General features: G+C 45.3%; 2 protein-coding genes across 3 annotated transcripts in view; one reads left to right on the top strand and one right to left on the bottom strand.

The window, feature by feature from the left end:
* The window catches only part of cdh23 (cadherin-related 23), an 807,091-nt gene that overhangs the window by 315,798 nt on the left and 466,219 nt on the right, over positions 1-25,074 (bottom strand). The window contains exons 21-25 of the mRNA XM_059640347.1: positions 21,094-21,201; positions 14,229-14,418; positions 8,659-8,804; positions 5,863-6,082; positions 4,016-4,168 (exon numbers count right to left, since the gene is read on the bottom strand). Of these exons, the coding sequence (XP_059496330.1) occupies positions 4,016-4,168; positions 5,863-6,082; positions 8,659-8,804; positions 14,229-14,418; positions 21,094-21,201 (817 nt within the window). The remainder of the gene's footprint in view (positions 1-4,015; positions 4,169-5,862; positions 6,083-8,658; positions 8,805-14,228; positions 14,419-21,093; positions 21,202-25,074) is intronic.
* Positions 1-25,074, top strand: part of LOC125467598 (uncharacterized protein C10orf105-like) — a 122,024-nt gene that overhangs the window by 46,830 nt on the left and 50,120 nt on the right. The window lies entirely within an intron of this gene.

Genomic DNA, 25,074 nt, shown 5'->3' on the forward strand with positions numbered 1-25,074 from the left:
TGCATTTTCTAAAAGGCTGAAGTTATTCCAATTTCTTCTTTCTTTTGTTTGTATTTTTAATAATACTGTATGAATAACTTGTGTTTTGCTTCGAGACTGTAGCTTGACTAATTGAGTTGCATCAGGAATGCAACACCTGGCACTTGCTTTTAAAATAAGAAAAAGTTAGGGTCCAGGCTATTTTCTTCATACATATCGAGAGCTTGGTCTGGTCAATAACACCCTGGAGTTGATTATCTGAGTTCAGATGGAAATAGGTAGTTTTGGAGACAGTGATGCCTTGGTGGTCATTCTGCAAAACTCTCTGCATGCTGGAATGATCCTTGTAGGTTGAGAGGTAGCAGATGTAATGCCACTGATTAAGAAATGGGACAGAGTAAGAACAGGGAACTACAGACATGACAGCCTGTTATCAGTTACAGCGAAAATGTTAGTATCTGTTTAAAGTCTGATAACTGGACATTTCATAGATAAAGATCTGAATTGGTAGCATCAACTTGGCTTTATGAATGAATAGACATAACAGGAACTGCAGATGCTGGAGAATCTGAGACAACAAGGTGTAGAGCTGGGTGAACATGGCAGGCCAAGCAGCATCAGAGGAGCAGGAAGGCTGACGTTTTGGGCCTAGACCTTTCTTCAGAAAAGAAGAAGTGGAGCATACCTGAAGTCTTCTTCCGAATGGCTAAGGAGTAAGATTAAGAAGTTGGAGGAATTTCTATATTAACAATCTGTTGCAACAACCTGGTCTTCCTGGATAACGTGGCATTTTCTAGCTGGCCTATACTTGACTGTGGCCATCATGAGGCCAGCTTTAAGTAGACTATCACTGGGCACCAATTCCAGCAAATGACGATCTTACTGAGTGATCCCTGACACTTTTCTGATGAATGGTGTGAAGAACTCTCATTCAATGTAAAAATCAACACAACTTGGGTTCAATGGATCAACAGGCCGACTACTTTCTTAAAAAGTGAGAGATTGGGAAGCATTGATGACTGAAGGGACCTGGGTGTCATAGAGTCATACAACACAGAAACAGACCCTTCAATCGAACCAGTCAATGCTGACCATAATCCCACACTAAACTAGCTCCACCCAGCTGCGCTTAGGCCCATGTCCCTCCAAAAGTCTCTTATTCATGTACTTACCTAAATGGCTTTTAAACATTGTAACTGTACCCATATCCACAGCCTCCCCTGAATGTTTATTCCACACACGAACCACTCTTTGCATTAAAAAAAACTTCCCCATATCTTTTTTAAATCTCTCTCCTCTCACCTTCAAAACATGCCAACCAGTCTTGAAATCCCCCACTCTAGGGAAAAGATACCGGCCATTCACCTTATCTCTACACGTCATAAATTTATAAACGCCTTTAAGGTCACCCCTCAACTTCCTATTCTTCAGTGAAACAAATCCCAGTCTATCCAGCCTCTACTTGTTCATGAGTAGAGGTGCAGCCAAACAATTTGGAAAGTAAATGGTATGTTGACCAATTTTGCAAGAAATTTCAGTAGAGGAGTCAAGGTTTCTGTTGTAATTATATAGAGTTTTGGTGAGACTGCACTTGGGTATTGTGCACAGTTTTGGCCTCTTTACGAAGGACAGATATACTTGCCATCAACAAGTGGGTCACCAGACTGATCCCTGGATTGGTTCCACAGTTCTATGAGAAGAGATCATCTTAGGATCTCAAAAGAGTTGGCTACTGAGACACTTGATGCATTGTTTTTGTTTTTTCAAAACACCCCTGATGCAGGAAAAGTCCCAACACATTGGACAATAGCAAATTATTCAAAAAGGAAGGGGAAGAGAAAGCAGGAAACATCAGGTTAGATAGCTTAATATCTAGCATAAGGAAAAACACTATGGAATTCGCTGATGACTCAAAGACAGGTTAAAAAAAAAGCTGTGAGGAGGATGCAAAAGTATTTAATTAAATTAAGTAAATGGTTAAAGATCTGGCATAACAAGGGAAATTGTGAAATTGTTCAAAGAATTAAAAGGCTCATGAGAACGCTCTAGCGCGTGAATTTCAAAATGTTAGTATGCAGGTACAGCAGGTAATTAGGAAAAGCAGTTGAGTATTATCAATTTTCGCAAGGCAAATTGAAAACAAAAGCAGGGAGGTTATGCTTCAGTTACACAGAGCGATGGTGAGACTATATCTGGAGTACTGTGCACAAATCTAGTCTCCAATTTGGAGACAGAATAGTCCAAAGGTGACTTACCAGCCTAAAACATGGAAGGAGAGGACTGTCTTATGAGGAAAGGTTGGACTGCCTAAGCTTTTAATCTCCACAATTTAGAAAAGTAAGAGGCAACTTGATAGAAACATGTAAGATCCTGAGGGTTTAACATTTTCCGTCTTATGGGGCGATCATTGTTGTTGCTGAGAAATTGAGGGTTGCCCATTGAAAACAGAGATAAGGCAAAATTACTTCTCTCAGAAGATTGAGAGTCATTGGAACTCTGTCCCTGAAAAATGGTGAAGCTTTAAGCAGTTTCAAGGCGAACGTAGACAGATTGTAGTTAAGTGAGGGGGTGAAAGGTCATCTGGGGTAGGTGGGAACGTAGTTTCAAGGATTCAGTAAGACCAGAGATGGCCTTATTGAATGATAGAGCAGGCACGAGGAGCTCTTTCTTCTCGCTCCTACATACGAACTCACTCACCAGCCTCGCAGGCTTGAGTAGATGGCTTCTGCTTCCATTTTCCATGTTCCAAAGTTCTCCAAATAGCACCCTGTGATCTTTTATATGCACCTTGCCAAACCATTTTATTAGAAGCTCCACTGGGAATCCTCACTCAGTGCTGCTCTGCAATGTTAGTCTGGATTCTATGTACTTGATGGGTTTGAATTTTCCAAGCCTCTGATGCAGAGGTAAATGTATCCACTATTACACACAGAGCAGTTAGTTTCTGCCAACATGGCGAAAATCATAGGTTTATTTCTACCCTGTTGTAAATCAATTTACAAGATTTTTACACAGAATATACAGCACTCTAGCAGGTCCAATGTATCTACGCACTAGTTAAGGTTCCTCTCATCCTTTCTCACTCAAACCTCGAATTGTAACTCTCTATTCATAGACAGAAGCAGAGAGTCTCTACGGTGTGGTACAAGGTCATTGGGCCATCAAGTCCACACCAATCCTCAAAGATCATCCCACCCAAAGGCAAAACCTCTGCTCTATCCTCATAACCCCACATCTACCACATGTTTGCCTAACTTACACATCTTTGGACTGCGGAAAGAACTGGAGCAAACTCACGCAGACATAGGGAGAATGTGCAAACTCCACACAGACAGCCACCTAAGGGTGGGACTGAACCTGTGTTCCAGGTGCTAAGAGGTAGTACGCTAACCACTGAGCCACCTACTCCCCTTCTCTCTCATGTGCTTGTTTAGTTTCCCTCAAATGCATCAAGGCTATTCACTTCATCAACACCCCATGATAAGAAGTTCCACAATCTCACCATTTTTTACGGCTGTCACTGCTCTGGATCAAAGTGAAGAGACAGTGTTAGGATGCAGAGTCACCATGATCCTATTGAATGGCAGAAAAGGTTCAAGGGGCCAGCTGCTGTCCCAAATGGAGTAAGCAACTTTTTTTGATGAAATGGAGCAGCATTTCACAGAGATATAAAAGCAGTACTTTGGATATTCTTTAGGCTAAGTGATTGTGCTGGGTGCAAGCAAAATAGCCATGCCTGGCTCTCATGTAGGTGAATGTCAGGCCTTAACACATTGCATAAGCTCAGCTCTCTGCTCACCAGCATTTTAATTCAGACTCCTAATTACAAGCACCACAGGCATGCAGTGAACAAACATTGCAGGCTGCACGAGCAGCCGGCGCTTACTCATCTCTGCTAGAGAGAGCTTGGGCAGCAGAATCTCAACAACAAAAATATAGAACAGCTACTGGTGAAACGGGACGAGGATTGGGGAGTGGAGACAGATGAGGATTTGCAAAGCCATCCTCGCCCTGCTGCACTGTGGGAGGGACCCACCTGTGATGAAGTAGCTGAGCTCTGCATTTAGGCCATCGTCACCGTCGCTACAGTTCAGACGGACCACCCTGTGATCCCTGGGCACGTCCTCAGAGAGAGAGATGTTATATGTAGCTGGGTGAAATGTAGGAACCTCATCATTTATGTCCAGCACTGAAACAAACAACAATTAAAAAGAACAAGCTTGAAGTTAGTAACAACAAAGGAAAGGCAATGGCCTAGTGGTACTGCCACTACACTATTAACATGGAGACCGAGGTAATGGGGTTCCAGAGACTCAAGTACATATCTCTTCAAGGTATGAAATTGGCAGATGTGGTGTTGGTTAGGGTGGACTGGCCAAGTTAAATTGTCCTGTCGTATCCAGCACAGTGCAGCCCAGGTGGATTAGCCATGGGAAATGCAGTGTTAGGGGAATAAGACAAGGGACTGGGTCTGGGTGAGATGCTCTTTGGAGAGTTGATGCAGGCCAAATGCCACTGTATTGGATTCTATGATTCTGACAAAAATCTGGAATTAAGAATCCAATGCTGGCCATGAAACTGTTGGGGGTTGGGGGAGAGCCATTTGGTACACTAGGGAAGGAAACTGCCATCCTTACCTGTTATGGCCTACATGTGTTGCAGCAGTGTGGTTGAACCTGAACTGCCTATTTGGACACTTAGGGATGGACAATCCCAGCCTGCAGGACCCACATCATGGGAGTGAATTTTTAAGGAAATGGGCTTCAATGAAACCAGAAGAACGAATCCCTCCGACCTTGCTCAGAGAGACAAGTTGCACTATTCTGGACTAAGTCAAGAATATAAAGCCTCAGCCAAGGGGCTATTGTGGTACAGTGGCGATTTCCCTGCCTCTGAACCAGGAGGCCCAGGTTCAAGTCCCGCCAACTCCAGAAGTGTGTCATAACATGCCTGAACAGGTTGATTAAAATAATTATAAATGTATAGCTGACAGGTTTTTGTGGTGCAGCATTAGTACTCCGATGCCAGAGCATCTGCATTCAAGTCCAGAGGTACATCTTAATGCATCTGAACAAGTGAAAGAAAAATATCTTCAAAGCCTTGGCTGATCAGAATCAATTTGCTAACCAATCAATACCCTCCTGTCCTTAGGTAGAACTTATTGAGTGTTTAAAATTTGGCATTCTTGCATTTGTCCTGATGAGTGCAGAGAGTTGTGAATCTTTGGAATTCCTGGCCCAGTGAAGCAGTTGGGACTGTCTCATGTAATGTTTTTAAGGCAGAGATGGATAGATTTTGAACCAGAAAGGAATTAAGGGATATGTGAGCAGGCAGGGAAATTGAGCTGAGTCCACAAAAAGACTATTGAATGGCAAAGCAGGATTGATGGGCCATATGGCCTATTCTTGCTCCTATTTCTTATATTCTTTTGTTTAGTTAGAACCAAAGTATATTTTCAGTGAGATTCGTGCGAGCCCCCAACATTTAGCTCTGAGCTTCTCCCGCAATACAACATCAGCAATGGGGGAGTAATTGTTTGCTTTTCCAAACATCTTCTTCGGCTTTCTGCCCCACTCTCCCAGGAAGTGAAAAACTTCTGTGAATAAGTGGTAAGGAGTGTAGCCCGAGTGCAAACAGAAGGTGCTGGAGAAACTCAGGCTCAGCTCTGATGCAGATTCGTCCTGGACTCAAAAAGGTAACTCTGTTTCTCCACAGGTGCGTGAGACCTGCTGAGTTTCTCCAGCAATTTCTGTGTTAGGCACAGGTAAACTGAGTTGATTCTTTAAGGCACTTCCTGAAATTTAGAAGGCTAATCAGGGTTGTAGCATACTGCTCTCCTGCCAGTGCTCTTGGTGCAGAACTTTTCAGAATGGTGGTTCTTACCCCTTACAGTTAGGGTGCTGGTGGAGCTTCTAGGTACCAGCCCTGCATCGCTGGCTATCAACCTCAGATAGTACTTGGATATCCGTTCTCGATCCAGCGCTGTGGTAGACGTGATTAATCCTGTGCTGGAGTTCAGCACAAAGTCCAACCTGGGCATGCCCACTTGCATAGAGTACATGACCATCCCATTGGAGCTCTCATCAGGATCCAGCACTGATACCTAGTGTCAGACAAAGGGAAGCAGAATTGTACGTGGGAACAATCTGAAAGGGAGCAGGTCAAACCAGGAGGAGGCGGTAGGGGAGAGGGGAGGAAGGGAGAGGATCAGAGGTTACAGGAGGACAGAGGAGGGCATTGGCTGGGAAAAGAATGGGACTGGAGAGGAAAGGAGGGGAAAAGAAGGGATGGGAGGGGAAAGAATGGGGGAAGGAATGAGGGAAAAATGGGGGAATAGAGGGGGAAAGGAGGGGAAATAGAGGGGGAAATGGGGGGAAAATAGAGGGGGAAAGGAGAGGGAGTGGAGGGAAAAGGAGGGGGAGTGGAGGGGAAAAGGAGGGCGAGTGGAGGAGGGAAGGAGGGGGAATGGAGGGGAAAGGATGGGGGAAAGGAGGGGGAATGGAGGGGAAAGGATGGGGGAAAGGAGGGGGCAAGGAGGGGCAATGGAGGGGAAAGGAGGGGGGAAAGGAGGGGAGAAAGGGGGAAAGGAGGGGGAAAAGGGGGGGAATGGAGGGGGGAATGGGGGGGAAATGGAAGGGGAATGGAGGGGGAAGGAGGGGGGAAAGGAGGGGGAAAGGAGGGGGGAGGAGGGAGGGAAGGAGGGAGGGAAGGATGGAGGCAGGAAGGGGGAAAGGAGGGAGAATGGAGGGAAACAGGAGGGGGAAACAGGAGAGAGAACAGGAGGTGGAATGGAGGGGGGATCAGAAGGGGGGGAAAGAGGGGGGAAAGAAGGGACGAGAAGGGAGCGAATCATGGCGATGGGAGGTGAGAGGAGGGGACTGGAGAATACTCTTTCTGAGTGCAGGAAGGAGGTGGCCAGTCAAGGTAGTCCCAACTGGAGGGGAAAGACAAAACATCACAGGCTGGAGGGCGAGAGACAGGAGAGAAAGCTAGAGGAGGCCTCAGGACCGGGAGACAGTGATGTTATGAGGGGAGTTGAAGACAAACAAAATGAACATTGGAACACAAATTGCCCTTTCAGCCTCTTGATTACATCCTGGCTAATCTCTATAGTTTACCTCTAACTTGTATTCATTCTGGAACTATCAAGTTTCTTGTCTGGAAATAACCCATCAATTGCAGTTTCAAAAACTTTCAACTGAGCCCCAGCCTGTTGTGGAAGAACATTCCGGATTTCAGAAAGCGCACCTGTGTCTTGAGGAGTGGTTAAACTCAAGGGCAACAAGTTGCTGCCACGAGGCACACTCAGTAAGTTCCAGGTTTTGCATTGCTAGAGCCCTCCATTGCTAGTGGAACACTTCCAATTGGGAATGTCGGACCACAGGAAGGGCAGAGCATCCTGGTCTGTGAACTTGATGGAAGTTGCAGGACCACTTAACGCCCTGAGTCACTTTGCTGCTAACATGGAGTACTCAGCTCATGGTAAATAATAAATGAGTAAAATAATTTCAAAGGGAACAACAATTTACAACACATGAGAGCAAAGTGCTGATTAGACAGAGTCATAGAGTCATACAGCATGCAAACAGAACCTTCAGTCCAACCATTCATGCTGACCATCATCCCAAAGTAAACTAATCCCACCTCCCTGTGTTTGTGCCATATCTCTCCAAACATTTCTCATTCATGTACTTAGCTAAATGTCTTTTAAACGTTGTAACTGTGCCTGCATCCACCACTTCTTCTGGAAGTTCATTCCACACACGAAGTACACTCCGTGTAAGAATCTGCCTCCCGGGTCTTTTTTAAATCTTTCTCCTTTCAGCTTAAAAACATGCCCCCTGATCTTGAAGTCCCCTACCCCAGGGAAAAGACATCTTATCTATACCCCTCAAGATTTTAGAAACCTCTGTAAGTTCATCCCTCAACCTCCTAATTTCTTGTGAATAAAATCCCAGCCTAATCCAGCCTCTCCCTGTAACTCAAACCCTCCATTCCCACCAACATCCTCATTAATCTTTTCTGAACTCCTTCCAGCTTAATTGTACACTTCATGTAACAGGGTGACCTGAACTGTACACAGTACTCCAGAAGAGGCCTCACCAATGTCCTGTATAACCTCAACATGACGTTCCAACTCCTAAACTTGAGGGTTTGAGTAATGAAGGCAAGCATGCTAAACACCCTGTTAACTACCCTGTTTACACACAATGCAAACTTCAAAGAATTATGTTCTTGAACCCCCAGGTATCTCTGTTCTACAACAAAGTTGGCAAGTCAACTGTGAACCAGCATTGTTTTCTAATACAATATAAATTGTTGTTCCCTTTGAAATTCAGAATTCTTGCATTTGTCCTGATGGGTGCAAGATGAGATGTTTCAACATCAATTCTCCCCCTTCAGAAGGGTATATATAGTATATAATTTTCTGGAATTGGTTCACTCCTTACCTTCACAAATTTAAAGTTTCCATGTACTTGGGCCTGGGTTAAGTACATTAGGACCTGTGGCAGAGCTGACAACAGAGTGAAGAGTTTCCCAATGATCAATAGTCCAAACCTCCTAACTTAATCATAAACATCACACATTTTCCCAATGGGTGGTGTGCAGTTATTCAAAGCTTATTTTTGATCAAGGAAGACGTTTGCAATGACCTTACTGCATCCTGGAAGCATTTACCTGGAAAATGGACGAGGAAACCAGTAGATCCTCTGGCACTTCGGCAGTGAATGGGAGGTTTTGGAAAATTGGGTCATTGTCATTGAGATCCAGCAGGTTCACAGTAACAATGGTGCTGCTGCTAGCTTGTAGGGGAGGCCTCCCACCTGCAACAGAATAATTGGGTGAGGCAACAGAGAACACAAGGAGATAGCGAGAACTGCCAATGCTGGAGTCAGAGATAACACAGTGTTTGGAGCTGGATGATCACAGCAGGCCAGGCAGCATCAGAGGAGAAGGAAAGCTGACGTTTCCGGTTGGGATCTTTCTTCAGAAAAAGAAGACCCTTTCGGAAGAAGAGTCCCACCTGCAACATTAGCTTTCCTGCTCCTCTGATGCTGCCTGGCCTGTTGTGTTCATCCAGCTCCACACTGTGTTATTAGAGAGCACAAGGTCATAGAAACATCAAAACACAGAAGATAGGAACTGAATAGGCCATTTGGCCTTTCAGCCTGCTGCAACATTCAAAGGGATCATGGCTGATCATCCGAGTCCCCTGTCCCTCCTTTGTCCCAATGCCCTTTGATTCCTTTAGCCCAAAGAATGATATCTATTTCCTTCTTGAAAACATTAATATTTGGCATTCAACCACTTTCCACAAACACACCATTCACCAGGTGAAGGCATTTTTCCTTGTCTCAGTCCTAAATGGCTGATTCTGTATTCTTAAACTGTGGCACCCAGTTCTGGATTCCCCAGTCACCAGGATCATCCTTCCTGTCTTTACCCTGTCTAGTCTAAAAGACTCTTCTAGACATCAAGAAACAGTCACTGGTGCTGCCTATTGTGTCCCTCGTGCCTGCTCCGCTACCTAACAAGCTCAAGGCTGACCTCCTCCCTCCATTTCACCTTCCTGCGTTCTCCGCACATTCTTCAATTCCCTTGGTGTCTAAAAATCCATTAGCTTCAGTCCGAAATACATCTGAGGAAATGAGCATCCACAGCTATCTGGGATAGAGAGAATCACAGAATCCCTACGGTGTGGAGGCAGGCCACTCAGCCCATTGGGTCCCTCAGACCTTCTGAAGATCATTTCATCCAGACCTCCTGCACCCCCCACCCCCCACCCTATCCCTGTGACCCTGCATTTCCCATCATGAACCCACCTAGCCTGCTCAACAGGGCAATTTAGCATGGCCAATCCACCTACTGGATTGGTCACGTGCATCTTTAGACTGTGGGAGGAAACTGGAGCACCCGGAGGAAACCCACGTAGATACGGGGAGAATGTGCAAACTCCACACAGTCAGTCACCCAGAGGTGGAATTGAACCTGGGTCCCTGGACCACTGAGCCACTGTGCTGCCCAGAGATCCGAACAGTCACAATCTTGTAAGTGAGGATATTTCTCCCCATTTCTGTTTGAAATGGTGAAAAGCCTTCACAGTTTAGTATATATAAACTGTCTTATGTAATACAGGGGATGTTGGTTAGGGTTGTATAGCTTGCTTTCGTCCTAGTTTGCAAAACTACTTGGAAATCAGTTTATGGCAAAAAAACTCACTTCTTACAGATTGGTGCCCCACCTCATCTCCTGGAATCATTGTTGTGAGAGCATACAAAATAGGAGCAGGAGGAGTAGGCCAATCGGCCCCTCTGGCCTGGCACACCATTCAATAAGGTCGTGGCTGACCTGATTATGTCATGTTCCTCCTGACCCTCGATAACCTTTAACCCCTCCCCCTTATCTGCCAAATGGAAATCTTTCAATTGCTATGCAGGCAGGCCTGGCAGACATTTTGTGCTTAGAAAGATCCCAAAAGCAATGAGATAACAAGGTGTAGAGCTGGGAGAACACAGCAGGCCAAGCAGCATCAGGGGAGCAGGAAAGCTGACATTTCGGGCCTGGAACCTTCTTCAGAAATGGGGGAGGGGAAGGGGGTTCTAAAATAAATACGAGAGGGGGGAGGCGGATAGAAGATGGATGGGGGAGAAGATAGGTGGAGAGGAGGCAGACAGGTCAAAGGGCGGGGGAATGGAGCCAGTAAAGGCGAGTGTAGGTGGTGAGGTAGGGAGGAGATAGGTCAGTCCTGGGAGGACAGACAGGTCAAGGGGCCGGGATGAGGTTAGTAGGTAGGAGAAGGGGGTCGGGCTTGAGGGTTGAGAAGGGGATAGGTGAGAGGAAGGACAGGTTAGGGAGCGGGGACAAGCTGGGCTGGTTTTGGGATGCGGTGGGTGGGTGGAAGGAAGATTTTGAAGCTTGTGAAGTCCACATTGATGCCATTGGGCTGCAGGGTCCCCAAGTGGAATATGAGGTGCTGTTCCTGTAACTTTCCGGTGGCATCGTTGTGGCACTGCAGGGGGCCCAGGATGGACATGTCGTCTGAGGAATGGGAGGGGGAGTTGAAATGATTCGCAGCTGGGCGAACCGAGTGGAGGTGTTCCGCAAATCAGGGCCGAAGCCTCTGTTTGGTTTCCCCAATGTAGTGGAGGTCAGAATGGGAACAGTGGATGCAGTATACCATATTAGCAGATGTGCAGTTGAACATCTGTTTGATATGAAAAGTCTTTTTGGGGCCTGGGATGTGGTGTGGAGGGGAGGTAGGGGGAGTATAGCACTTCCTGCGGTTGCAGGGAAAAGTGCCAGGTGTGGTGGGGCTGGAGGGGAGTGTGGAGCAGACAAGATAGTCATGGAAAGCAGATAAGGGTGGGGAGGGAAAAATGTCTTTGGTGGTGAGGTCAGATTGCAGATGGCGGATGTTTCAGAGGATGATGAGTTGGATCTGGAGGTTGGCGGGATGGTATGTGAGGACGAGGGGGATTCTGTTTTGGTTGTTATTGCAGGGACAGGGTGTGAGGGATGAGTTGCGGAAATTGCACGAGACACAGTCCAGGGTCTCAGTTCTCAACCACTGTGGAGGGGAAGTTGCGGTCCATGAAAAACGAGGACATCTGAGATGTTCGGGAATGGAATGCCTCATCCTGGGTGCAGATGCGGCGGAGGTGAAGGAATTGGGAATAGAGGATGTCATTTTTGCAGGAAAGTGGGTGGGAGGAGGTATATTCGAGGTAGCTGTGGGAGTCAGTGGGCTTGACATGGATATCGGTTTCCAGGTGGTTGCTGGAGATGGAGACAGAGAGGTCCAGGAAGCAGAGAGAGGTGTTAGAGATGGTCCAGGTGAACTTAAGGTTGGGGTGGAAGGTGTTGGTGAAGTTGATGAACTGTTTGAGATCCTTGTGGGAGCACGAGGCGGTGCCAATATAGTCATCAATGTAACAGAGGAAGAGGTGGGGTTTATGGCCCACTGGAGGAAACCCACACAGACATGGGGAGAATGTGCAAGCTCCACAAGGACAGTCACCCGAGGGTGGAACCAAACCCAGGTCCCTGATGCTGCGAGGCAGCATCGCTAACCACTGAGCCACTGTGCTGCCCCATATCAGCCGCATTGCTTTGGGTCTGGAGTCACACGAAGGCCTCAACAGCATAATAGCAGTAGATTTCCTTCACCTAAAGCAAATTAGTGAATGAGGTTTTACGACAATTAACAATGCTTGTCATGGTCACTGTTCCCAAAACTAGCTTTCAATTCCGGACTCGAGGGATTGTGAAATTTGTTTACTGTATTTGTCAACATACCTTCTGCAAAATTTTAACTGCAATGAGTGCAGCGAGGGCACTGCAAGAGCGAAGGCACATGTTGCTTGTTTTCCCAATTATGAATCCAACTGCTGAGCAGACTTGCAACAAAGAAGGCAAAACCTTCTGATTGACAACACATCATGTTAGCAAAGGTAAGAAGCTGCTCTATTAGTGGGGTGCCAATCACTCAGTGCACGGAACAGATAAGCTCTGAAGCATTGCCGAGAGAATGACTGACAGGCATGGAGACCAGTGTGAAAACAGAAGAGAAGGAACATGATTTCCCTGATGCAGCGAGGAGTCTGTTATAAAATGCACCGTCGGCACCAGTTGGGCATTCAAATACAGCCAGGGAAGGGAGGAAAAACCGCTCTGATTAATTGTCGCTGTGCAATGGCAGCAGCACTGCATCATGTTATTTATGAATGGATCCTTAGAGAGTGGTGAGAATTATCTGTTGGCCACCTCCTCAGTGTCAGTGTGTGGCTTGGATTAGAATGGGCTCTACTGTGGAGACTAATAAGAAGTATAGCCCTGCTAACAATCAACAAGGATGAACTGATAGCTGTTATTAAACTACACGAATGAGGAAGGAATAGATTTACATTTATATTATTTCAAGTTGTGAGCACTTCCCAAATGACTTTACCATAAGGAAGTCGCTGTTAAAATAGTAGCCATGTTTCCTCATAGACAAGTCCAAGAATTTTCAATGCTTCTCTTTATCTCACATAGATACATCTGTTTTTGAATGCTCTGCCATCTCAGAGCTTTTCTCTGCACCATCTTCTGCATCCACATTTATGCATTTGCAAATGGTCTGTCCTTGCCTTCAAAACTCATCGCTGTGACAACAGTTGTGGTCATGAGCTCCTGATCCCTTGCTGTGTTGTCTTAGAGTTATACAGCACGGAAACAGACCCTTCGGTCCAACCAGACCATGTTGACCATTATCCCAAAAAACTAGCCCCTCCTGCCTGCCCCTGGCCCATATCCCTCCAAACCTAAACTAATCATGTACTTATCCAAATGTCTTTTAAATGCTGTCGTTGTACCCACTTCTACCACTTCCTCAGGAAGTTCATTCCACTCACAAACCACCCTCTGTGTAAAAAATTTGCCCCATGTGTCTTTTTTAAGTCTCTCTCTGCTGACTTTAAAAATGTTCGCCCGGTCTTGAAATCCCCCATCCTAGGGAAAGGACAACTACCCAATCTATACCCCTCATGATTTTATAAACTTCTATAATGTCGCCTCTCAACCTCCTCTGCTCCAGTGCAAAATGTCCGAACCCGACTAGCCTTTCTTTATCAGTCACACTCTCTATACTTGGCAACATCCCGATAAATCTCGTCTGAGTACTCTCCAGCTTGATAATATCCTTCCTATAACGCGGTGGGCAGAATCGTGCTGCGTTTTATGAGAGGCGCAATATCAAAGCACTTGATTGAGGACTGAAGGCTGGAGTCTAACTGAAGGGTTCCATTGACCTTCCAAACCCCTCACCTTCTTGTTTCTGGTTGTTCTGAACCTCTTCAGGAGGCCCACAAGCTTGTTCCTGGTTAATGCACTACTCTTGATTTAATAAGCAAAATGGATATGGATCACTAGGGAAAGCGACTATCGTGTGACTCTCTGTGTGGAGTTTGCACATTCTCCCTGTGTCTGCATGGGTTTCCTCCCACTGTCTAAAGATGAGCAGGTTAGATTGATTGGCCAGGCTAAATTACCCTGTAGCGTCCGGGGATCTGCAGTGCAGCAAGGTAAGTAGGAAATGCAGGGTTACAGGGATAGGGTGGTGGCGGGTGGTGGGGGAGAGTAGGGTGGAGGGTGCTGGGTGGGACGTTCTTTGCAGGGTTAGTACAGACCCAATGGGCCAAATGGCCTGCTTCCGCTCTGAAGGGATTCTATATTCTCTCAATTGCTTAACAAGATCACCAAATACTCACGGTCCGTGGCTGACACAACAATTTTCCTCATCATCTCAGCATCCTTTGTGTCTGTGTTCTCTCGGTCCAACACCACTCCAGATGTGCGGATTTTCCCTGTAGTCCTGTTGATTCTGTAGAATGGATTGGGAGGGTTGATGGCATACACTACAGTACCATTCTCAGCCCGGTCTGGGTCAAAAGCTGACACCTGCAGAAAGGAGACAAGTGACACTGCTGTCCAGTTTTACTCAATCAGAAAACAAGGTAGGGACAGGGGTAGAGAGTGCGGGGAGGGAGAGAAGAGGAGAAGTGGGAAATGAGTAGGGAAGGGGGAGGGGGAGAGAGAGAACGGGGTATGTTCATCCAGGGTGTGAAGGGTGGGGAGAGGGAGTTGGGAAAGAAGCTGAAGGGGTGGGCAGAGGACAGGAGAAACTACGAGACAGAGAGAGTGGGGGAAATGAATAGAGTGTGGAAGGGGGAGGGAGCAAGAGAGTGAGGATTAGGAGTGGGGGATTTTGAGAGAGAGGATGGTGGTGTGGCACCAGGAAATGAAGAGACAAATGTTAAATATACAGCATAACAATGAAGAAAACTAGGAGAACTGTATAAAGTAAAAACTGGAGCAAAATATCAGAACAAGTGAAAAATATAACAGTGAAAAATTCACATAAACAGGAACGTGATTGGCTTTTTTAAAGTGGATATGAGGAACAAAGCAAATAGTAGAATTGCTTTAAGACTCCTTCATCTTGACCATTTTGACGATTGATATTAAACGGGTATTTTACTCACATTTTATAATTAAGTTGGTGCGTGTATTTAAAAAGAACAATACATGAGGAAGTAAACAGAAAAGTGGATCAAGACAGTTGCGGTCCAAAGATTCCAAGAGTAGTTTGGGAGGAAACAATGAAACGTTGCTCATAGGAGGAGGAGGTCATTTAAGATTTTGCGTCAGTTCTGCAGTCCAGAGAGATCCTGATTAGTCTACGACTGGCCTCCATGTACTTGTCCTAGATTCATGTCCCTTGATGCTATGGGCTGACAGAAGTCTATCACTCTCAGATTCATCAAACTGGTCTAACAATAATTGCTGAAGTAAGTTCCACATTTCCACCATTCCTCATGCATATGAGTGTTTCCTCACTACCACTCACTGAGGGTTTCAATACTACTTTGTCAGGTGGTAAAAGCTGAATTTAGTAAATATCTGGAATAAAAAGTAAACGTAAATGGTGACAATGTGGCTAGTGTTGTAAAAACCCATCTGATTCACTGATGCCCCTTCGGGAGATAAATCTGCCATTCTTATCTGGTCTGGCCTACATGTGACTCCAGACTCACAGAAATGTTGATGGGTCTCCACTGCCCTCTGGGCAATAAATGCTGGTCTGACCAGTGATGTCCACATTCCATGAATGACCAAAAGAAGTCCCAAAAAGCCTGGTTCCAGTTTTAGACTACACTCCTTGCCTGAAGCTCCCCACCCAGTGGGAATGATTTCTCCCAATCTTCCTTATCTGTTCTTTTAGTATTGTGAAAATATTGATTAAATCGCACCTTTACCACTCTGACTTCCAGGGAACACATTCTAAATTTGTTCATTCTTTCCTCGTAATTAGTAGCAGGTATCTTTTTGATGCATCAACACTACACTCCTTCCAAAGTCAATATGAGCCTTTCTTTTATTTATTTATGGGATGAGGGCATCACCGACTAGGTTAGCATTTATTGACCATGAATCGCCCAGAAGGCAGTTAAGAGTAAACCGAATTGCTGTATGCCTGGAGTCACTTGTAGGCCAGACCAGATAAGGATGGCAGCTTCCTTCCATCAAGGACATTAGTGAATCTGATGGATTTTTCCAACAATTGATGATGGTCATCATTAGACTCTTAGTTCCAGCTTTGTATTGAATTCAAATTCTGCCATCTGCTGTGGCAGGGTTAGAACCTGTGTCCTTGGAAAGTTACCTGGGTCTCTGGAACAGAGGTCGAGACCATCACTTCCCCCCATAGGTCTGTTGCCCAGAATGGCTTGCTGTACTAGTCATCCACAAGGCTGACACCACAGTGTGGCACTGGGACAACTCTGAACTGACACTGGTATCAACTTTGAGGTGAAACCCCAAGCTGCTGCCCTGCCTGCTGCTTCACATGGATATTCAGAGGGAGGCCCCTTTTTGTATCGAATACCACTCAGCAAAAGGAAAGATGAACTGAGCCTTTTAGCTCAGGATTAGTGGTGCTTTGCTATGTACTGAATCGTGGATGCACCTGTTTATCCAACAATGACAGTGTCTCAAAGCAATTAATCATTGATGGCAGCAAGGATAAGGAAAAGGGACTCACTGGGACATTGATAACTGCACTACTGACAGCTTATTTATGAATAGCATGAATAATGCAATATCAATAACAAAGATAATGGGAACTGCAGATGCTGGAGAATCCAAGATAACAAAGTGTGAAGCTGGATGAACACAGCAGGCCAAGCAGCATCTCAGGAGCACAAAAGCTGACGTTTCGGGCCCAGACCCTGCAACGTCAGCTTTTGTGCTCCTGAGATGCTGCTTGGTCTGCTATGTTCATCCAGCTTCACACTTCATTATCAATAACAAAGGATCACTTTTAAGATATTGAGACCTTGTCAAATTCTGCATCTACAAGGCTCTTCTTCCTGAGAGGCATCACTGAAGAAATTAACCATCATAACTAATTTTCACTCTGATATAATAACTACCTTGCTTTGTGACCATTTGTTTCACAACACTATTTCAACCTTCAGTTTAATTGGCCTGTCCCGAGATTCATAGATCAGACTGCTCTAACAATGATGTGGACATAATCAGAGATATGTTATGATATTTAATTGTTCAATTATCTTTTGTCTAGACAACATAGATTTCACGGCTGTGTACATATTCACGCACCACACTGACAAGTAATCAATAATTCAGATGCTGGGATTTCTCACTGTAAGCCAAGCAGTGTATTTAAATCACATCTATCTAATTTCACGTGAACAAACTGATAGCATTTACGGAGCGCTCATCTTGTAACATCCACTGAAGCCTAATAAAAAAACTGCTGTGCAATAAATCTCGTCAACACTTCTGCACCAGGGGAAAATTAACAATCCATCAGGAAGCATGTTTACACACAAGGATGTAACACTTTTATTAGTAAAGCTCCTTGTCACATTTCTCTGCCTCACAACACATGAATAAATTCCACATTCCACATGAAGCAGAGGTTCACCTGCACATCTGCCAATGTGGTATACTGCATCCACTGTACCCGGTGTGGCTTTCTCTACATTGGGGAAACCAAGTGGAGGCTTGGAGACCGCTTTGCAGAACACCTCCGCTCAGTTCGCAACAAACTACTGCACCTCCCAGTCGCAAACCATTTCCACTCCCCCTCCCATTCTTTAGATGACATGTCCATCATGGGCCTCCTGCAGTGCCACAATGATGCCATCCGAAGGTTGCAGGAACAGCAACTCATATTCTGCCTGGGAACCCTGCAGCCTAATGGTATCAATGTGGACTTCACCAGTTTCAAAATCTCCCCTTCCCCAACTGCATCCCTAAACCAGCCCAGTTCGTCCCCTCCCCCCACTGCACCACACCACCAGCCCAGCTCCTCCACTCCACCCACTGCATCCCAAAACCAGTCCAACCTGTCTCTGCCTCCCTAACCTGTTCTTCCTCTCACCCATCCCTTCCTCCCACCCCAAGCCGCACCCCCACCTCCTACCTACTAACCTCATCCCACCTCCTTGACCTGTCCGTCTTCCCTGGACTGACCTATCCCCTCCCTACCTCCCCACCTATACTCTCTCCACCTATCTTCTTTTCTCTCCATCTTCGGTCCGCCTCCCCCTCTCTCCCTATTTATTCCAGAACCCTCACCCCATCCCCCTCTCTGATGAAGGGTCTAGGCCCGAAACGTCAGCTTTTGTGCTCCTCAGATGCTGCTTGGACTGCTGTGTTCATCCAGCCTCACATTTTGTTGACATGAATAAAGTTGGGTGACTCCGGCTTTATTGAGACGTAAAGCACAAAGTGAGAACTCACAGCAGCAGGCAGGCGAGTGTCCAACCCATTATTCTGTTTCAGATGGTTTTGACCAGGTAAGTAACACTGGTCAGGATACTGGGAGCTCTTGCAACGCCTCCTCCTGTACAGCTGAAGGACCTCCAATGGTGAACCAGCCTGAACAGCTGATTCGAAAGGATTATAGCTGTGTTAATGCAGGACCAAATCAGTTCTGATTGAGTGCTGATGTCTTGAGAATGGGGTTTAAGTCCACATCCTTCTGATTCAATGATGTGGAGGTGCTGGTGTTGGACTGGGGTGGGCAAAGTCAGAAGTCGCACCTCACCAGGTTATACTTCAACGGGTTTATTTGAAACCACAAGCTTTTGGAGGGCTGCATGGAAGCAATTTGTCCACAAATAGAGGAATTGCCTCATTTAATTCAAACCCTTCCATGGTCTGACTCCTGCCCAGGTTCACAACCTTCTCCGGTCATTCCATCCTCTGATATCACTGCATTCCACCAATTCTGGTCTCTTGAATCTCCAATTTTATTTGCTATACAGTTGGTAGCCATACCTTCTGCTGACTGGGCACTAAGCTTTGGAACTGCCTTCATCTGCATCTCTCTCTCTCACCCTCTCTCTTCATTTGAAGCACTCCTTAAAACTGACCTCTTCCACAAAGCTTCTTCTTGTGTCTTCTAAAGTCTCCTCGTAAGACGTGCTATCAAACTTCATTTGATAATGATACAAACAAGAAACAACAGTAGGCCACTCGACCCTTTGAACCTGTTGTGCCATTCAATAAGATCATAACCTCAACACTATATCCTTGCATATCCCCAACTACCTCTCATCTCCTTGGTCATCAAGAATTTATCTACCTCTGCCTTAAGAATATTTAAAGATTCTGCCTTTTGAGGAAGAGAATTCTGAAGATTCACAGCCCTGTCAGAGATGCTTCCTGGGGTATTTCACAACTGCTGAAGAAAGGCACATTTTATCAAAACTTTTTTGTCTTGTACTCATCAGGACAATTCTCAAGAACACCTATGTAAAGGGAAAATATGTTGTATTGTAAGAGAAAGGCATGCTGATAGCAGGCAGGTGGACTTTGATTGGCAGCATTTTGATTCAGAGGCGCCATTTGCGTAGCAATGCTCTATCAATCACAGTCACTTACCAAACAATTAACACTCTCCTCTATACGGTATAAACTTAACTCTCCCTTTACAGTCGCATTCTTGCAAGTTGTCATGGTGAATGCAAGACAAAACACTTTGACAAAATGTGTCAAGTTTCAATAATATTCCATGAGAAAAAGCGACATTTTACGTAACTAAATTAGCTACATAAGTGCAATATTTTCTGATAAGTGACCATGAATTCAACAGATCTACAGGTTATGAATGAAAAAGAACTCTGCTCAGCATTCAACAACGCAGCCGCGAGAATGTTTATTTTCCACAGCAGTTCCTCAAATCCCACGAGCCGTACTGAGTACAAAACCAATGTCTATCAGTGGAATTAACAGCATAGTTGTAGCGCATGATTGTCCAATTTTGTGTCCATTTGCTTTAAGGTGTACAGTTATTACCAATCACAAGGGAACAAGCCACATTTGGCAATGGGAGGCAATGGCCCAGTGGTATCATCGCTGGACTGTTAATCCAGAGACCCAGAATACATTCTGGGGACCCAGATTCAAATCCTGCCATGGCCGATGGTGGAAATTTGAATTCAATAAAATATCTGGAATTAAGGATCTACAGATGACCGTGAATCCATTGTTGATTGTTGAGGAAAAACCCATCTGGTTCACTATTGTCCTTTAGGGAAGAAAACTGCCATCCCTACCTGGTCTGGCCTACATGTGGCTTCGGGCACTCAGCAATTTGGTTGACTCTTAAGTGCCCTCTGGGCAATTAGGGATGGGTGACAAATGCTGGCCTGGCCAGTAACACCCTCATTCCGTGATTGAATAAAGAGAAAAAATATAAGCGGAAGGCAATGTCCTTGCACTGACTGGAACAAGATTGGCAAGATGGAGTTTGTTCAGTAGGAGTTCCCTGATTGGCCCAGTTTAACAACCCCAATCAGGGAGACCTGACTGACAGATATAAGCAGGCATCTCAGCGAGTCTCCTCATTCTCAGGGCTGGCTCAGTGTAAGCTGGTCAGAGTCCATGTACAGTACAGGTGTAATTAATGGGTGATTTAGTGATGGAATACCAGGCTCTGTGCAGTTATTTCAGTACTGTAACTTGAGGGAACATGAAACTCAATCCCCCTTTGGGGCAGCCTGCAGTGACATTCTTGACCTTCCCTTTACTGATGCCTATTTACCGTATTCTAAGACGAACAGGGTGACTTCCTGGCATTGACTTCCACCAGTATTTTGAAAATCTCTTGAACAACCCACTCACAATGTTGTTGGCACAAAGCAGCCAGAAGGAATCTTTACCCCAGAACTTTTGCTATGGCAGCTTATTTAAATTGGAAGCCACGGGGAGACAGAGGTTGGTATGAGGTCAAGCAATGGAAGAGGCACACATAAAGCCATGATAGCATTGGAAGATGCTGACAGTCTCATTCTGTCAATGTGCTGAATCTAATTGTGTACTGAACTATAATTTCTGGGTCACTTTAGCCAACCAGCCCAACCTCTGAAATATTCACATGTGCAAAATATGAAACCAAGGCCCTCAGCCATGCAGCTGCGCTGAGGTTTCAGGGTCATTAGTGCATTCGTGCTGAAACGTAGCAGTAACTTCACTGCATCCTTCCCTGAGCAGATTCAAACACCCACACACTCATTGTGGGAAAGGTAAAATACTTACTGTGATAACATCTGTGTCAACTGGTGACATTTCAACCACATTGGCTAAGTATGGTTCATCCTTCCAAATAGGGCGATTATCATTTATGTCAAGTAGAGTTATATTCACCTGAAACAGTTCACAAAATGCCTTAAGTTAGCAAAGTACGTGAACGAGACAATCCCTCAGTTATTCAACCCCTTATAAAAGCTACATGAAAGTCATTCTCTCTTGGTGAGGTACGATTGGGTTATGGTTAGTGCTGGTCATTCTGGGACTTCTGTTGCAACTGTTCACTGCCCACTCCCAGTTTTGTGCTTTGTCTCTGCCTGGTCATACTTCATTTCCCAAGACGGCATTGCCGAACTGCAAGGACGAGGGAGTGTCCTGTTTCTGGAGTCGCCATTCTTTACCCTTGCGTACAGCAAGTCCCAGCAGTGTGGTCTGTGGCTTCCTTAAGCCCAGTCCGCTACCTCATCAAAAGGAGCTCCAACTGATCAGCAATTTCCCAGGGTAGTTATTTCAGATTTCACCAACAGTTTGTAGCCTGGTGATCCTGCCTGCTGCAGAACATGTCCAATCCGTGTTCCATTGTTTTTCTGATGGAACGTGAGCTGAGACAGGGTGAAATGCACTCTGTCAGGTTACTCCCAGGCTGTAAAGTTGAAAACGTCCGAGTTGCTATCCCAGTCTGATTTGTGGGACAGGCTCCACATCCTCTTGCTCCCTGCAGTTCTACACCAACCCTTTATTGGCTTAGGTGGCTGATCTTTGGGTGCATAAATTCAACTAATTAACTGACTCTGAACTAGTGTTGCCGTAGGGCTAACTTTTGTCTTGCTCAATGTAATGATTGCAGCTGATGGAAACATCAGACAAATCAAATCCCAGAATGAATACTGGCTGGTAGACCAAATGTTTCATTTTTGCAGTTGGTTAATATGGTGGTTTGTCACTGAAACACAAGGCTGCAGATGTTCATTAACAACAGAAGTTTAGAACATAAAAGCAATAAACAAGCAAAATGATGTACAGAAGACACTCAGAAAAAATCTTTGCACTAACATCAAAACAAGTCTTTTTTTTTAACCGTCTGCTACAGTGACATAATCCCAGAGGAATAACATTCCCATCTCAGCTCCTTGATATTTTACACAATTGATGCTTTCTGGTTTGTTTCTCTTTGAAATGAGCAGACAATATTACAGGCTAAATTTTCCATTTTTTTTGGCTAAATCTGAGTTGTATTGTTTTCTTTTTGGAGGGTTCCTGTCCACGAGGCTTAGTGTTCTGTCGCTGTATCTTATCAAATTCACCTCATTAGTTACCAACCTCATCCCTATAGTGTCTCTCACGTCTGATTTCCGCCCCATCTTACCATGTGCTGCTCTGTGAACACCTTACCACTCACCATCAAGGTGAGGCCTTCTGAAGAAGGGTCACTGGACCCAAAACGTTAACTCTGCTTTCTCTCCTCACAGGTGTTGTCAGACCTGCTGAATTTTCCCATTGATCTGGTTTTGTTTCTGATTTCTGTAGTTCTTTGTTTTTTAATGAAGCAAACTAGGCCTGTTTTCTCCTGAACGTAGAAGGTTAGGGAAAGATCTGATCAAAGTCTTCAAGATATTAATAGGAAAAGACAGGGTAGATCATGGGAAACTATTTCCACTGGTTGGGGATTCTAGAACTAAGGGGCATTGTCTGAGAATTAGGGCCAGACTGTTCAGGAGAGATGTGAAAAAGCACTTTTACATACAAAGGCTGGTAGATAGAAACACAATAGTTTCATGAGTAGTCCATTTGGCTCTTTGAGCCTGTACCGTTCAATATGATCATGGCTGACCATGCAATCTCAGTGTCCCATTCCCACTTTCTCTCCATACCCCTTGATCCCTTTAGCCACAAGGGCCATGTCATGCTCCTTTTGAATATATCTAAAGAACTTTCCCATCAGCTTCCCACGGGAAGAGAATTCCATAGGTTCACAATTTTCTGAGTGAAAAAATTCTTCCTCAACTCAATCTTGAATGGTTTATCCATTATTCTTAGACTATGACCCTGAGTTCTGGAGTTCCGTAACATGAGAAACGTTCTTCTTGCATCTAGCCTATCCAGCCCCATCAGGATTTTATGTTTCTATGAAAACCCTTTCGTTCTTCTAAATTCCAGTAAATACAAGACCAGTTGATCCAGCCTCTCTTCATATGTCAGAGACAATACACAGCAGGCCAGGCAGCATCAGAGGAGCAGGCAAGTCAACGTTTCGAGTTGGGACCCTTCATCAGGACTGGGGAGAGGCAAGGGAGCTGGGAAATAAATAGGAGTGGGGTGGGGCTGGGGTAAGGTAGGTGGGATAGCAATAGATGAATGGCGGTAGGGGCGGTGGGGATTGGTCAGTGGGAAGGGTGGGGCGGATAGCTGGGGAAAAAGATAGACAAGGTTGTGTCAAGTCAAGGAGGTGGGGATTAGAGGGAGGGTCGGATGTGGGATGATGCCTGGTGGGGTGATGGGGAGATTGTAAAACTGGGAACTCTACGTTCAGGCCATCAGGCATCATTTGTGGCACTGGCGAAGGCAGTCCTGCCATCCTGGGGATCAGTCAGGTGAACCTTTGCTGCCCTCCCAGAATAGCAAGAATGTCTCTCCTCAGAGTACAGGGCCAAAACTGCACACAATACTCAAGGTGAGGCCTCACCAAGGCCCTGTATAACTGCAGCATAACATCCTTAGTCCGATACTCAAATGCTCTCTCAATAAAGGTCAGCATGCCATTAGCTTTCCTCACTGCCTGTTGCACCTGCATCCAGCCTTCAGCGACTGTTCCATCAAGATATTCAGGTCTCATTGCACCGCACCTTTTCCTAAACTGCCACCATTCAAATGTGATATGGAGGAGCCAGTGTTGTACTCGGGTGGACAAGGTCAGAAAGCTCACGACACCAGGTTATAGTCTAATGGTTTTATTTGAAATCACAAGTTTTTGGAGTGCTGCTCCTTTGTCAGGTGAAGGGCAGGGGAGCTCATAGGCACAGAATTCTGCTTTCATGTGACTTCAGATTTTGTCCATTCAGATAACAATGTTTGCATTATGATGTTTAGAACTCTCTTCCAAATGGCAGTGAATGCTGGGTCAGCTGTTAATTTTAAATCTGAAGGAGATAAATTTTTGTTAAGTGTAGGCATTAAGGGATATGGGCTAAAGGCGGTATATGAAGTTTGGCCATAGACCAGCCACGATCACATTGAATGGTAGAACAAGTTTGGGGGGCTGAATGGCCTAGTCCTGTTTCTCTGAAATGCTTCAAGGTGTATCTGGGTGATTTAATAAAATGCACACCTTACTTCCCTTCAATTGTGTTAAAAGCAGCAACAGCCACCAGCGAATGTCTGGTTTCCTTCTTGTTTATGGCGTTTAGTTTCTCAGGAGCATTTGTGTATCTGTTTACATTTGTCGGACTAGACAAAACACCCTTGAAAAGACCTTGTGATTGCTATCTCTTTGAAAGCCAAAAATCCTTCCATAGCCCTTGCAGCAAAGTAATGCCCAGGCTCTGACTGATTGTATCAACCCTGAAGATCTCTCAAGCAGAGCAATCCATGACAGGAGAGAGAAACTGCAGGAGAGCTTCTACAATATAATGACAGAAACCGATTGGATTCAAATGGTTTATCACTATCCTCAACAATGGTTCCTGTGACAACAAAGTTTAGTCAATTTCAGTGCTGCTCTTTCCGCTGCAGTTGTCGAGAACAAGAATGGAATACCTCGCACATCAGTTCAAAAGAAAACTGCCTGCAAATTTTGAGGGCTTTTGATAGGAGACTGTGGTGTAGTGGCAACATCGTTGAGCCAGCAATCTAGTCCAATGCTCTGGGGATGGGGGCTTCAAATCCCACCACTGCAGCTGTAGAATTTATATTGTTTAAGGGGTGGCATACCCAAAACAAAGATGAGGAGGAATTACTTCTGTATCCCCATAGCATAGTGGACCGTTTTTCCTG

This window comes from Stegostoma tigrinum, chromosome 37 (assembly GCF_030684315.1).
Source record: "Stegostoma tigrinum isolate sSteTig4 chromosome 37, sSteTig4.hap1, whole genome shotgun sequence".
Taxonomy (NCBI): Eukaryota; Metazoa; Chordata; class Chondrichthyes; order Orectolobiformes; family Stegostomatidae; genus Stegostoma; species Stegostoma tigrinum.